General features: G+C 38.9%; 1 protein-coding gene across 1 annotated transcript in view; it reads left to right on the plus strand.

Moving 5' to 3' along the window:
• cdh13 (cadherin 13, H-cadherin (heart)) overlaps positions 1–15,360 on the plus strand; it is a 334,193-nt gene that overhangs the window by 88,246 nt on the left and 230,587 nt on the right. Inside the window, exon 3 of the mRNA XM_055222714.1 lies at positions 4,768–4,979. Within this exon, the coding sequence (XP_055078689.1) occupies positions 4,768–4,979 (212 nt within the window). The remainder of the gene's footprint in view (positions 1–4,767; positions 4,980–15,360) is intronic.

Below are 15,360 nucleotides of genomic sequence, written 5' to 3' on the forward strand. Positions count from 1 at the left end.
GCCAATTTATAAACGTGGAGATTCACTGTTGACCAGACTCACATCTTTGTAAATTAGTGAAGAAGTGTGTATTCAAAGGAATACACAACTTAGCCCCTTCATACATATCTGACCTCCTCCACATTGCTGCTCCTGCCCGCACTCTCCACTCCTTCTCCTCTCTCCAGCTCACTGTACCCTCTGCCCGACTTGTGACCATGGGGAACAGGGCTTTCAGCCGCTCTGCCCCCCAGCTCTGGAACTCTCTCCCTCCTGATCTCTGCACTTTAGACTCTCTTCCACTCTTCAAATCCAGACTAAAAACTCACCTGTTCAGACTGTCCTACCTCTTATAACCAATCACACATCTTTTATCAATCAGTTTTTTGTCATGTTTTATGGTATTTGTATGTTTTTATCTAATTTTATCTTGTTCAGTGTCCTTGAGTGTTTTGAAAGGCGCTTATAAATAAAATGCATTATTATTGTTGTTGTTGTTGTTGTTGTTGTTGTTGTTGTTGTTGTTGTTGTTGATGATGATGATGATGATGATGATGATGATGATGATGATGATGATGATGATGATGATGATGATGATGATGATGATGATGATGATGATGATGATGATGATGATGATGATGATGATGATGATGATGATGATGATGATGATGATGATGATGATGATGATGATGATCCCAGGCAAAATGACTCAACCTGAATTTTCCAAATAGTCATAATTAACTGTAATATACGGGAAAGTGACCATGGATTGGGTGTAGGTGAAAATCAATCAACTCAAGCCTCAGGTGCATTGAGTTTAGTGCTTTTCTTTTATTTTTTATGTATTTATGTAGTTTATTTAACAGGGACAATGTACATTAATTAACATTTCTGTAAATGCACCAGAATTAGCCCGATAGGCTATTTTTCATCTGTAGTCCCTGGACCGATGGTAATTGATCATCCTAAAACATAGTAAAGATTAGAAAATTATAACATTATAAACACTACAAGTTGAAATTACAAGTGTATAAACTGTGGAGTTGAGGCAGTACACAATTCAAGCAATAAGAACATTACACATTACGAAACAAAACAAGCACCCACAAATAAGAAACACAGGACACACAAGACAGACAGAAGAAGCTCACACATACAGTATATAGTAAAAACTCTTAATGATCACAGGTTTACTCATTGATTCTGCTGCGTTCTTTCTTCCTCCTAAGCAGCTGTATTTGTTTTGATATGGACAGACCATGCATGTCCCTGATTGGCTAATCCACCTGTCAATCATGCCCATCTGAACTCGGGGAGATGCAGACTCACATCTCCAAGAAGTATTGGAGAAGTGTGTGTCTTGGATCGCTGAACAAATGCATAACAATAAATACAACTCTTAGAAGGCTAATGATGAAGTAAAATCATTAAAACTTAAAAGGTCATAATGGTCAACTTGCATGATATTTTAAACTGAAGAATGTCATCAAATGTTTTGCTCAACGTGGCATATAAAACCCCTTTTAGATCCCCGCTTAAGCCATCATTTGGTATTTTGGTTTCTCTAATCCATGTTGCCAGTCCAATCCTAAATCAGCATTCTGCAAAATTCTGCCATTGTTGCCGTACTTCAAAGCGGCCGCTCCCCATCGTCTCGTCTGAACAGTCCCCTCCACACACCTGACAACATTAGATTAGCATCAAACTCTGGGAGTGTCTTTGAAATGCCACTGACACTGTTTGGTGCTGCGGTTTGTGAGCTCACATAAGTGTGGCCATGTTATTGAAATAAATCTCAGGCTTGTAAGTGTGCACATCGTTCATGCTCGATGGGACTCGGCGTCTGAATACAGAATACAAACTCCTGCATGCAGAAGAGCTTGTTGACTATAGCTCTTTAGCTCTGTGGCATTCTCAGTCAGTGAAATACTACCTTGATTTTCTGAAATATGTCGGTATGTGATGGGAACAACAAAGAACCTGCTATAGATTTGATTTTTTACCTAATTCTCTTAACATTCTTTCTAAATTCTTCTTAGAGTCTATGCGAGAGACACACTTTCCTTGTTTTTTAGACATTTGCTGCACGCATTTTAGTGGTATTTAAAAATTAGTTGGTACTTTAAACTGTAAAAAAAAAACTGCTCTGGATATGTTTTACCACCAAGCTAAAACCTGCTGCCTCAGTCTTCGCCAGTCTCTCAAAATACAGCTACCCAGCCTTTTTAAATGTAATTTTATATATAAATTTGAAACCACTTGCTTAGTCCTGGTTACCGTTTTGACTCAAATTACATAATTCAATAGATACTGTATTCCGTTCATTGGAAAGCTTCGTCTGCCTTTTCCCTTCACCTGGATAAAAACCCATTTGCTCTTTTCGAGAAATCAGACTACCTATAGGGAGCGTTAAAATGTAAATGGGTGCCAAAGGAGAGGCAGACTTCACTTCCGCAAAGGTTAAGTGTGCTAAGTGAGCTCTTTGATGGACTTCAGATGATGGAATTTATGGGCGCTCAATAGACACTGTATTGCTATTGTTTCTACAAGGTGAATGTTAAGTGCACCTTTTGTAAAAGAAAAATCAAACCATTAAAAGACAGTGAGGGGAATTTCAAATAAAACTAAAGCATTAACCGTAAGCCATATTGTCCACTTCTGCAGTAAAATGAGTTTCGCTTGGTCTTCTGTTCATTTATTTCAATAGATTCTTTTTCCAGACCAAGGTTTAGTTAGTTTGTTTTCATACCTGACAGTTTCGATTGCTCTCTAGTGGTCTTCGAGTCCAGTTAGCAGGTTTTGGAGCTGTTTTCCTACCCGTTGAGGCAGGACGATAGGTCATCTGCAGTCCGACATCTTCAGTACAGTATCTCAGGTGTGTGACGATGAAAAGGCCCCCTCGTCCCGGTTTTGCAGATGGCAGTGTTGTCCCGCCTCCACCGGTAGGAAGACAGCGCCAAAACCTTTTTAAATCAGCTGACCGGAGTCATCATAGGAAGAGGAAGACTGCTAGTGAGCGTCGAAACGGTCAGATATGAAAACAAACTAACTAAACCTTGGCGTGGAAAAAGAATCTATTGGAATAAATGAACAGAAGACCAGATGAACCTCATTTGACTATGGAAGTGGACAATATGGTGTACTCTTAATGCTTTAGAAATTCCCTTCACTTTTAACGGGTTGCAGAAATAATTTGTGCAGATTAGCAGTTTATTTTGACAAAACTTGGGAGCCGAGAACTGTTGCTGCTCCACGAGAATCAAACCTCGAGCTGGGAGTAAAAACAAGGTTTGATACCAGACCTCTAGCTATACTAACTATATTTAAGTGGCACTGGAAGTATTAGGCTGACTGTAATGTGGGAAGACCAAAGATATGATTTATGAACCCACCCAAAGCAAAAGAAATGTCGAAATGTGTCATATTTAAAGTAATAGAGCACAGTATTCTTCAAAGCATTACATCAGCCTATACTTCCAACAGTACTTATTCCTCTGTTCATTTCTGTCTAGTTTTAATGAGAAGTTATTTTTTATTGAGCCCTTTTGGTCATTTCTTTTATATTTGGTGAATGTCCTTTATAAGCAAAGTATGTCTTGGGCAGTGTTATCTGTTTCATTCGTTTTGGTATGCTAACACTAATGACTTAAATTTTAGTACTTTTATATATTTAAAACAGAGAGACCATAGGGGATTTGATTTGACTGAGCCCTGTGCTGCTCTTAATCATACATCAAACTATTTTAAATGAATTGTGTTACATTGATCTGTTTTTTTTTAATCAATGAGATCCCCACAGATACAAAAGTCTAAAGTACTTTCAGAAAGTTTGGCAAAAAGGACTACAATTATCACTTATGCATATTTAGGACTCTGGCTTCTTGACAGCTTGCTACGGTGTTTGTCTCCCTCAGGAGTAAACTGGCAAAGTGTTTTTTTACTAACAAGTGAGTCGACAACTCCTCATACACGCTTAGATTAATAATTAAGGCCATATGGAACTTAATGTATGCTTTGAGCTGGGGATAATTCTGCATAAATAATTTACAGGGATGATCCAACTTTATATAAGACACCATATGTTGTGATGTAGTCCCTGCAGTGTTTGTTTGAGTTAACATTACAACAGAGTGCCAGCACACTTCCTATGGGACCTTATAGGGGCATCACGGGAGGGCGAGGTAAAGCCGAGGTGAAGGCTGGGGGGATGAATGAACTGTCAGAACAGTGAAAAAAAGAGGGATGATGTTGCAGCATAAGGGAATTTGAGGAGATACATAGATCGGAAGGGATAAACCCACATTATTTTCCAGGCCGTGCACATGTTCGCTTGTATCCTGATGGGCACATTTTGTACAGAGCATGTTTGACTAGGGTCATAAATACTGCAGCACATGACTCGAGATGACTTATTATTACTTAGATGACAGATTTGTGCCAATATTGAAGTGAAAAGATTTAAAGTAACTATAAAACTTTAATTTGTACTTAGATGTGATTTTAATACGTGCTTTTAGTTTTAATGCACACTTTTGCTTTTGGAGTTTTGGATCTCAGCGGTAAAGCAGGGAAAGCACATTTTTATAATTATGTGTCACAGTTTGAGAGGTAAAGAACATCGTGGCACATACTCATGAGATTTTGCATGAACAAATGCTACTTTTGTTTGTTTCCTACTGCTGTTATTTCCCTGGTTGGTGAAATAACGTTTCATACATAATTGTTGTGGACACTGTTTCTTTTATAGATGCTTTCTTACGAAGTAATACTTACTCTATATGTTTTCAGTGGAGTTTGACGACTGTGAGGGGAATGAGGATGTGATGTTCCAAGTATCAGAGCCCAATTTCATGGTGGATGAGGATCTGAACGTGCTCCCTGTCAGAGATGTGCTGTCCACTGGGCCTGTGATGTTCATCCATGGAGTGAGTGCACATGCAGACGATACAGCACAAGTGGATATCAGTGGACTGCCCATTCCACTGCTGCGTACATTCAGGGTGAGTACCTGCTGTGGGTAACACAATGTGCTACATCTGTTGTTAACATAACACTGGTTACATATAACACACAGTTTGAATAGATGTTATTAGAAGTGGTCCCCTAGAGAGGCGTTTGTGCATGTGACAGTTTCTAATGACACATTAATGTGTGGCACACCATCGGCCTCACTTCTCACTCATTAGCATAATGATCCACAGAGACACCCACATGCACTACTTTGTGTTTGTGAAGCCAACCTGCTACATGCTAAAATGATACAGTGCAGTATCTATATGAATGTTTTTAAATAATTTGAGTGGGTAGATTTCTACTTATTTTTTGAAATGTCATTATGTATGTCTTCACAAGAATATAGAACCTACATGTGTCACTATCCTGATGACATGATAGATGTAGACTTGAGCTTGGTATATAAAATAATTTTTATCCCACTTGTTTAAAGAAGGCTTCCAAACATCACCTTCAGTTAACCACTGTGCTACAACAGATCCAAGAGAAGAGCCCAGGCCCCAATCTTCCAACCCCAAGGTCTCTAAACCTTAGGCAAGGCAAATGATGTGGGTGGCAGTCTCTTTAGCAAGTGTGACTTCAAGGAGCTGGACTTGATGTGGAGCTGATTTTCTTTCTTGTATAGTCGCTGGTGTCCTGCTTTGGTGACGTGATGAACAGGAGAGATATCCTTTTATCCTTATTTCTTCATGAAGCATATTAAGTTTGCACCTGCTTCTATCTTAGAGAAGTCAGATCCAACCACATCCTGCCCACAATATCCTCCTTGATATGGTGGTGGTTTGCTTTCAGATAAATCTTTCCATTATATGACCCATAACAAACACAAGTTCAGCAAGAAGGCTCTTTAGCTCTTTACATCTGTGGTTATCTGACATGTAAGTAAAGTCAGGTTGCTGTAGGATATGTACGCAGACATGTACTGGTTCTTTTCAGCGCATACATGAGGCTTTACACTATTTTATACACTCAAACCATGTTACTTTAATTAAACACATAGCCATGAGAACGTGAATGACTATAACATATGATTACACATAAGAGTATAATATATGAGCATTCAAAACTATTATATGAATACGACATAAGTATCACAAAAAACTAAAACATTCTAACAGCACCCTGAGCTCCACCAGAAGGCATAAACTGTCAGCACGGCAATTCACATCTTGTCACCAAATGAGCAAATTGATCCAAATTGAGCAGAACCTTCCCAAATGTGTGTGGGCCTGGTTTACAGAGGAATGCCGGTGTCTGGATGAGGCCAGAGCCAGCAGGACAACAGCTCAGTGTGATACCGCAGAGGGACATTATCAGTGCCACCACCAAAGTCTGCAGCACAGGGCTCATGCTCGATAAAAAACAGGCCACATCAGGGATCCACAGTCCAGTCGTGTCCAACTGCCAGAAACAGGAACTTATTTTTACAGTAGAATTACATACAAGTTAATGAAAAGAACAGTTAGTTTTTATTGCTGAGTTACACAAGTTGAGTTCAGATTTCACGCCATACTCTATATTCGCACACACGCGCACTCAGACTCATTTTAATCTTAATTTATGCACAAGGACCTTTCAAATCACACTTTACAGCAGGAATCAATTTTTCTCTGGTTCTTACCGTCTTCCTGTCTGTATAGTGTTCCAAACCTCAAAAATATACCTTTGGACGCTCATGTATTTGCCTGCTCAGTGCTCATTTTTAAGTTGATTTGGAGGGGGATCAGGGAGGGCATCAGGTACAGCTGGTGTTCCCAGGATCATCTGTCTCCTGCCCCAGCGCTGCGTGTCGTGCTGCTACCAGGGCTCCAGCCAAAGCCTTAATAAACATCTCTGCTCTGTTAGGCCCGGCGCGTCTCTCATCTGTTTGTGCTTCCCCCCAGCTCTTATTTGGTTAGCCGGTCCACGGGTGTTTTACCTTGGCACGACTCTGAGCAGTTAAGTGGATTAGTTTTTAGCAAACGCCATGAGGGAGTGGCTTGACTAATGTAACCATATGGGCAGTAAAGGAAAGTGGAAAGTGCTGAGCAGAACAGCTTCAAAACTTGTAATTTTAAAAAAAAGTATCTGAAATGTATCGTGATAGCATTTAAAGTTACATTTAGCATGGCATTGTTAATGTTTATAATAGAACGACTACTTAAAGGGGCATCTTCTTGTCTCCGTGGAGATATTACATTGTTTGGAACATTCCACAGTATGGCATTAAACTTATCCACCTACACAGAGACGAGTGGGTGATGTCACTTGGCCATGCTACAAGACAGATCTGTGAAGAGGCAATCTGCACATCATTGTTCAAGGTATTTTTGAGTAATAAAAATACTCATAATGGGTGTGTTTAATGCTCTCCACCAAAAAAGTGACATATTCCAGCTTTAATGTATAGATGTTTTACAGAAAGCAGACTTTTTCTTTAGCCTGCAGTGTTATATAAGTAATAATGATGGCATATAATCACTGTTATTTTACCAGTGAGTGCACATTTAAAAGCCATTTACTTGAGTAAAAGAAGAAACTGTGTAATTGCGAACAATTTGCACAGTATAAAAAGATTGAAAACAAAAAGGAACCATGCTCAAAGAACAGTCATGGACATTTTGGGAAATATTTGCTGAGAGTCGGTCTGATACTGCATCTCTGGTGAATAATCAAACTAAACTTTACTAAACCAGTAATTCTAAAGGATCAAACGTAGATTCCACAGTTTGGATTAGTGAATCGCTCGGATAACAAGCGATTTGCAGTTTTTTTTTGTTATCATACCACACAACAGATGCATCTCTAAATTGCATTCTTAGACCTCTTTGTTATGTTCCTTTCTTCATTTTCCCCACCGCGCTTTGTTTTGGTCTTCTCCGTGTGCGGCGGAAATATTCCATTGTGTCCGTATTGGCGTAGCGAATGGTATCGTGGCGGGGGATATTGGCTGGTGATAATTGATAAGTGCTGTGCCTATGACGGTGGAGCGAATCCACTTTTAATTCGCCGACGCGAGCTGTTAGTTTGCTACAACACCCAGGGCCAGCAGCAGCAGCAGCAACAGCAGCAGCAGCACCAGCCAGCCAACTGATGAATGAGCCCTATTATGAGCGAAAACTCTGGAATTCAAAGTGTAATTTATTCCCCCCTTTTTTGCAAGCGATCAATATGTGAATTAATGGAAGAATGCGTTTCAATTTAGCAAAGGCGTGCTTCGAGATATGGACTTTTTTGTGCATATTATTCATGTTGTTTTGCTAGCAGAACAACAGCTATGCAGAACCTTCTCCTCGCCTTCAGGGGAAAATAAACAGGCACCATTCAAATGTAACAACTGATAAGGGGCCTAAAAGCGTATTTATTTTTGCTTTTGTTACATTTCATCCATTTTGTAGCCTTAATATTGCATCCGGAGCAAAATCCTCTTCCTGGAGCTGCAAATAGATTTTATTTTTCAAACCTGGCTTTCAATGTTAAGTAAGGCTTTGCAGGGATGAGTAAGACGTGACATAGTGCCGCCACTGCACCCGGGCCCGCATTATACAGCACAACAAATATAATCTATCTCTCTGTCCCGTTCAGGCTTTCAGCAGCTCCAGCAGCTGTTTGTTCATTCTGTTGTTGATTGTCTGCCTCTTTCACCGGAGTTCACATCATTCTGTGTTGTTTGCTAAAAATGTCTTCGTATTTTTATTCAGTGTACAGAGGTAATGAAGAGGAAAAATGAAAAATAACATTCACTGGTGTCTCCAAACGGCTGCCTTGGTTGAACTTTCCCTCTCACGCTCAATATCAGGCTATTATTTTGCAGTTGGTTGTTTGCATGTCAATTGGGGTGAATATTAATAGCCCAATAAAAGTGTGTTCAATTTGGTTGGTTCTGATAGTATAGCCAAGAACAACTGTGCTGTCTCAGGAGACTGCCCTGGATCTCCTGAATGAAAACCAGATATGAAGTTAGCTGCTATAATTATTGCAAGGGATTTAATATAACATAATTATTAACATGCTTAAATCATTTTGCATTTCATTATTCCCTCCTAAGGATAGTCTACCAAGCAAATGTTTGGAATGTGAATAAACTTCTATTTTCTTATCCAAATGGGTATTAAATATTTCAGAAACATACAAATATGAAAATAACTTACAGAGATGAGTAATATAACATAAGCCAAATTTGGATACATTTGGACAGAATCTGTCCCACTGCTCACTCACTGCTTCATCCCCCCCATGAACAATCCCCAGTATCTTTTTGCATGCAGCACTTTCACTCATCCTCTTCCCCAGTTTCAGTGTAGGAGGTTCCTCTCAATGTCAGGATGGAACGGGCAAGGCAAGTTTATTTATATAGCACAATTCTATGCAAAGTAATTCAAAGTGCTTTACAGAATAACAACGACATTAAAATCATAATACAAACAAATTAAAACATAAATAATCACAAATGATCCTCATAAAATGAACATTAAAAGAGAAAAGTGCAGAATAAAAACCTTTCAGTCATATGCACAGCTAAACAGAACCTTTTGGAGCCAGGATTTAAACATTGTCAAAGTTGTTTAGTCCTGACTCTGGGCACCGGCAGGAAGCTAGTCCCTGAAGTCCTCAGAGTGTGAGTACTTCAGGGACTGGCTGAAGTCTTATTATTCATATGGCAATAACATGTTGGAGATATACTTTGGTGCTGGGCCATGGAGAGACTTATACACAAGCAGAGCTGCTTTAAAGTCTATTCTCTGAGCCACAGGAGCCAGAGACCTGAGTGCTCATACTTCCTGGTTCTAGTGGGGACCTGAGCAGCAGTGTTCTGGGTGTATTGCAGCTGTCTTAATGCTCGTTTGGAGAGGCCAGTGAGCAGGTTATTACAGTAGTCTAAAAAGTGTCCAGAAACGCTCTAAAAACAGGTTTGTCCATATGTCCCTCTCCTTGTCCCTCAGTGGGCACAGCCTGGGAGACTTAAGCTGCATTAAGTTTAAGGTAAACTTTATTGTCCCCATATGGAAATTTGTCTTTTGCATTTGACCCAGTCAGTGCCATTGGGGCAACTTGTCAGGAACAGCGGGCACCACAGCAGTGCCCATGGTCACCAGCCTAGTATGTAGTATCGAAGCCTCCTGCATACTGGAAGGCCATTTTTATAAAGCATGTATTATGTATAAGTACAAATGCATGTGGGACTTTAACTTTCCCAAAATAAAGAATATCTAAATGACATTTTTATTTCCATGATTTGAATTTCATGATAAACTGACAAGTTGATCAAAAAAGACAAGCGTTTCTTCTTTTAATTTGATTCTATTCACCAAATGAATCCTTCAAACTAATGCATGTTTTCTAGGAAGTCTGACAAATAAATCTAAGGCTCTGTGCCTGTGGATGAGAAAGATTTGAAGTTGGAGCTAAAAGCTGAACTGGCAAACTAGCGCATCTGATGTGAGTGTAATGGAAATGCTGGGAACTAATGAAACGTAATGAAGTGTATAAAAACAGAATCCTCATTTACTGTAATATCAATAAAACTTGAGCCCAAAAGTGTTTCGAGAGCCTCCATAATGAACACACTGGCTGCAACGCAACCCAAACCCTCCTGCAGCTGGCATCGGATCAGCTACAAACTGCACCACTTCTGCTGCTGTCCAGGGACACGCTCAGTCTGCCATTAGATTTGTACTTCCTTTATTCTCTTTTATTCTGAGCACACCTGAGATGATGTTATAATTTCTTCCTGAATAAACTTTGAATATTCTCTTTTTATAAGCAAAATAACATTGTTCCGAGACATTCTGCAAAGGTCTCTAAGCGCTTGAACAAATAAGTGCTGTTTATTTTAGAAAAAAACAAAACTTATCACACGTCTGAAGTGTGATAACCTGCTCACCTTCAAAAACTGTTCTAGAAAGTGGATGGGAAAATAAGCAATAACCAGAGAAGCACAGAAGCCTAAAATTAGATGATAGGTAAGATGTTGGTGTGTTGTAGCTCTAGTTAAAAGGCGTTCTCGTGGGTTGAGTACCTGCTGCTCATGAGAGGAGCCTGTGTGATAGAAGTCAAGAGAAAAAAAACATGGATCTTCACATGAATGACTTTTTCAGGTCAACACAAGTTTCCAAAACAACTGGCACACCAAGGGCTCAAACTAGATAATAAAGTCACAAAAACAACTGCTCCAAATTTAAGCGTTGCAACGGGTTTTAAGAAGTAGGGATATCTGACGAGTATGAAAACTGTAAACAATTAAAAATATCTATGTTAGGGTTACAAAAGCGACTGTGGTCAAGGCAATAAAAGTTTCAGATAGCTCAGACGATATAGTTACTTCTTCTATGTAGTTACAGCAACGGAGAGTCATTTGGCTGCTGTTAAACTGAAGTAATAACCGTGGCAAAAAGAGGGAGGATGTTGTGACCTATTTTTCCGTTTTGAGACAAAAAAAAATTGGGGCGACAGTAGCTCAGCTGGTGGAGTTTTTGTCCACTGATCCAAATGTTGGTTTATCTTTATTTATTTATACAGGGGGACCCAATGAGAGGACTGGGGCTCTGTTTTTCATGGGCGTCCTATTTAAAATACAACACAAACTGAAAAAAAAAAAAACAATCTAAACCACATATGTCAAACTCAAGGTCCGCGGGCCAAATGCGGCCCTCCACATCATTTTATGTGGCCCTCGACAGGCTAAATTAAAAGGTATGATGGTCGTAAAATGTCATTTTAGCAGGAGATACACAGTTACATAGCCTTATTTTTATATCTAGGCAAATGCATATGCAATATTTGTAACTTAAATAAGTAATAAATACAGGAACAATGAATAAACAAGTTAAAAAAGTGGTTAGATTTATTTTACATCTGGCCTTTTGAGGGATGCCATTTTGCTGATGTGGCCCTCGATTTGACACCCCTGATCTAAACCAAATAAGTCCATATAAAACATCAAAAACAAGTGCAGGTGTGTGTATAAAAGTTTGTTATCAGATTATTAAATTGCGAATGTGTCACTAACGTATCCAGTTTTGATTTTCCTTGGAGTGTATTCCATTTTTCCGAAGCAAAACAGGTAAAACTCCTCTTTCCTGTCTTCTTGCCTTACACAGTCATGTGATCTGATATTTAACGTTTCGAAATCAATGGTGCTTTGAATCCCGCTCTCGATATACTGTAAACATCATCGGTTGAGCGGTCACATCCACTGACCCACAGATGAATGCTGTTGTTGTGTCCTTGGGCAAGACACTTAACCCATTTCGCCCCAGTTTTTTTGCGTACAGTGTTGTATGAATGTGCGTGTGAATGGGCTAGTGGTTCCATGATGTAAAACGGTTTGAAATTGGAAAAGCAGTTACAAAATTGTGTACTTTTTATATATATAGTTGAACAGATGTGCAATCAATGCGTATGCCAGATGCCCTTTCTATCACAACCAGACACATTTTTTTTTACAGAAGTGTGAAGTGGCACCTCAAGTGTAGTTCGAACCAGCTTTCCGCACACTAACTTCCCCAATCACCCATTTTAATTGCGTGAAGCTTATTAATTAGCTGTCTACACTTTCTATCGCACCAAATGGCCCCAGACCGTTTAACAATGTCACTTAAAATTGTATCCACGGTGATGTATGTGTATGTTTTCATTTTCATTAGAGAAAGGTGACTGATTGGCCGCACTATGCATCTCCGGGCTCGTTTCATTTGAAATCACTTTACATCCACTATCACTACAGCTGGCCTTGATACTATCCATCCCTCACCAGTCTCTCCAGCACATTGTCGGAAATGAGTAATGACACTTCTCAATATAGCTTAGAGAGTGAAAATGGCAGGCTGGACAAGGACGGGACATCTCTGCCACAGCGGCTCTGGCTCGGATGACAATGACAAAAGCCCTGTACACATACCCACTGTAAACATTTGGACAGGATAGTGTTTCTAACCTAAACTTTTAATGGAAAAAGTGCAGCAGAAGTAGCTCTTTTTTAATTTAATGCTCACTGCATCTCATGTTGGGACAGGGACAGTTATGCATGAAATTAGACTACACTACCAGTCCAAGCTTTTCATTTTCACCTTTTCATTGAATATTTTCCTGATTATTTACACTGTGGATTCTCACTGAACGCATCAAAACTACGAACCCTGACAAGGCACACCTGCGAAGTCAAAATGATTTCAAGTGACTTCATCATCAAGCTCATTGGGACAAGGCCAAGAGTTTTCAGCGCTGTCAAAGCAAATGGTGTTAGTATAGTAAAAGAACAATTCACTGGGCATCTGTCAACTGGACCAAAATGTTGTTGGAGAGAAGACGTTGCGCTGTTCATTAAGGGCCTGAACGATTGTGCAAAATATGACTCAGTAGGTTTGTTAGTGTCAGTGTAGTTAGCTCCTCCTTTCATATAGATACAGAACAGTTTCCAGCAGTAATCTGACCAGGACTGAAGAAGCGTCTTGGAGGACCAGCAAAACGTTTTCACTCCTACAACTTTTTGCCCTGTTGACAGATTAATTTTTTTTTTTTTAATAAAGCAAAGGGTGGCTACTGAATCTAAAATAAAAATAAAAAAATATAATAAAAATAATAATATATAATAAATAATAATACAATAAATAATAATAATAATAATAATAATAATAATAATAATAATAATAATAATAATAATAAAATAAATATCACACTTACAGTTAATTCACATATTTTTCTTTGTTGTATAATGGTATATATCATATCCTGCTTTATAAATGTGCAAAAATATTGAAGTATGTACTGTTTTTTCCGAACTATAAGTCACACTTTTTTTCATAGTTTGGCCTGAGGTGCGACTTATATTCAGATGCAATTTATATGTGAAATATGTTTTTTCTTCATTACTATGAATTTTTTGGCAGGTGCGACTTATGCTCCAATACGACTTATACTCTAGTGTGACTTATACTCTAGTACGACTTATACTCTAGTACGACTTATATTCTAGTGTGACTTATACTCTAGTACGACTTATACTCAGTACGACTTATACTCTAGTGTGACTTATACTCTAGTACGACTTATACTCAGTACGACTTATACTCTAGTGTGACTTATACTCTAGTGCGACTTATACTCTAGTGCGACTTATACTCTAGTACTACTTATACTCTAGTACTACTTATACTCTAGTGCGACTTATACTCTAGTACGACTTATACTCTAGTACTACTTATACTCTAGTGCGACTTATACTCTAGTACGACTTATACTCCTAACGACTTATACTCAGTACGACTTATACTCTAGTGCGACTTATACTCCAGTGCGACTTATGCTCCAGTGCGACTTATACTCTAGTACGACTTATACTCTAGTACGACTTATACTCTAGTGCGACTTATGCTCCAGTGCGACTTATACTCTAGTACGACTTATACTCTAGTACGACTTATACTCTAGTACGACTTATACTCTAGTGCAACTTATATTCTAGTACGACTTATACTCTAGTGCGACTTATACTCTAGTACGACTTATACTCTAGTGCGACTTATACTCTAGTACGACTTATACTCTAGTGCAACTTATACTCTAGTACGACTTATACTCTAGTACGACTTATACTCTAGTACGACTTATACTCTAGTACGACTTATACTCTAGTGCGACTTATACTCTAGTACGACTTATACTCTAGTGCGACTTATATTCTAGTACGACTTATACTCTAGTGCGACTTATACTCTAGTACGACTTATACTCTAGTGCAACTTATACTCTAGTACGACTTATACTCTAGTGCGACTTATACTCTAGTGCGACTTATACTCTAGTACGACTTATACTCTAGTACGACTTATACTCTAGTGCGACTTATACTCTAGTACGACTTATACTCTAGTGCGACTTATACTCTAGTGCGACTTATACTCTAGTGCGACTTATATTCTAGTACGACTTATACTCTAGTGCGACTTATACTCTAGTACGACTTATACTCTAGTGCAACTTATATTCTAGTACGACTTATACTCTAGTGCGACTTATACTCTAGTACGACTTATACTCTAGTGCGACTTATACTCTAGTACGACTGCTTCTTTCACAACATGTACTTCTTCCAAAAAAAAAAGACAATTTTTCAGTGTATTATGAGGAACATACTCAGACAATTGGATGGGATAACAACAGGGTAAGAGGTTGGGGGAATAATTCTTTGGCTTTACAACATTAGAGTATGTGCAGTACAGTTTTAGCAGTTTTAGTACACTCCTGGTACTTATCTAATGATTATTGTGAAGAGTGTAAGACTGATGTGTTAAGCATGAGGCAGGGCTGATGGCACGCCGGTAATTTATGAACAGGACACATTAAAGATTCATGGCTTCCTTCTTTTGTGCCGTCACTGGCGCACTATTT

This window comes from Periophthalmus magnuspinnatus, chromosome 6 (genome assembly GCF_009829125.3).
Source record: "Periophthalmus magnuspinnatus isolate fPerMag1 chromosome 6, fPerMag1.2.pri, whole genome shotgun sequence".
NCBI classification, from domain to species: Eukaryota; Metazoa; Chordata; class Actinopteri; order Gobiiformes; family Gobiidae; genus Periophthalmus; species Periophthalmus magnuspinnatus.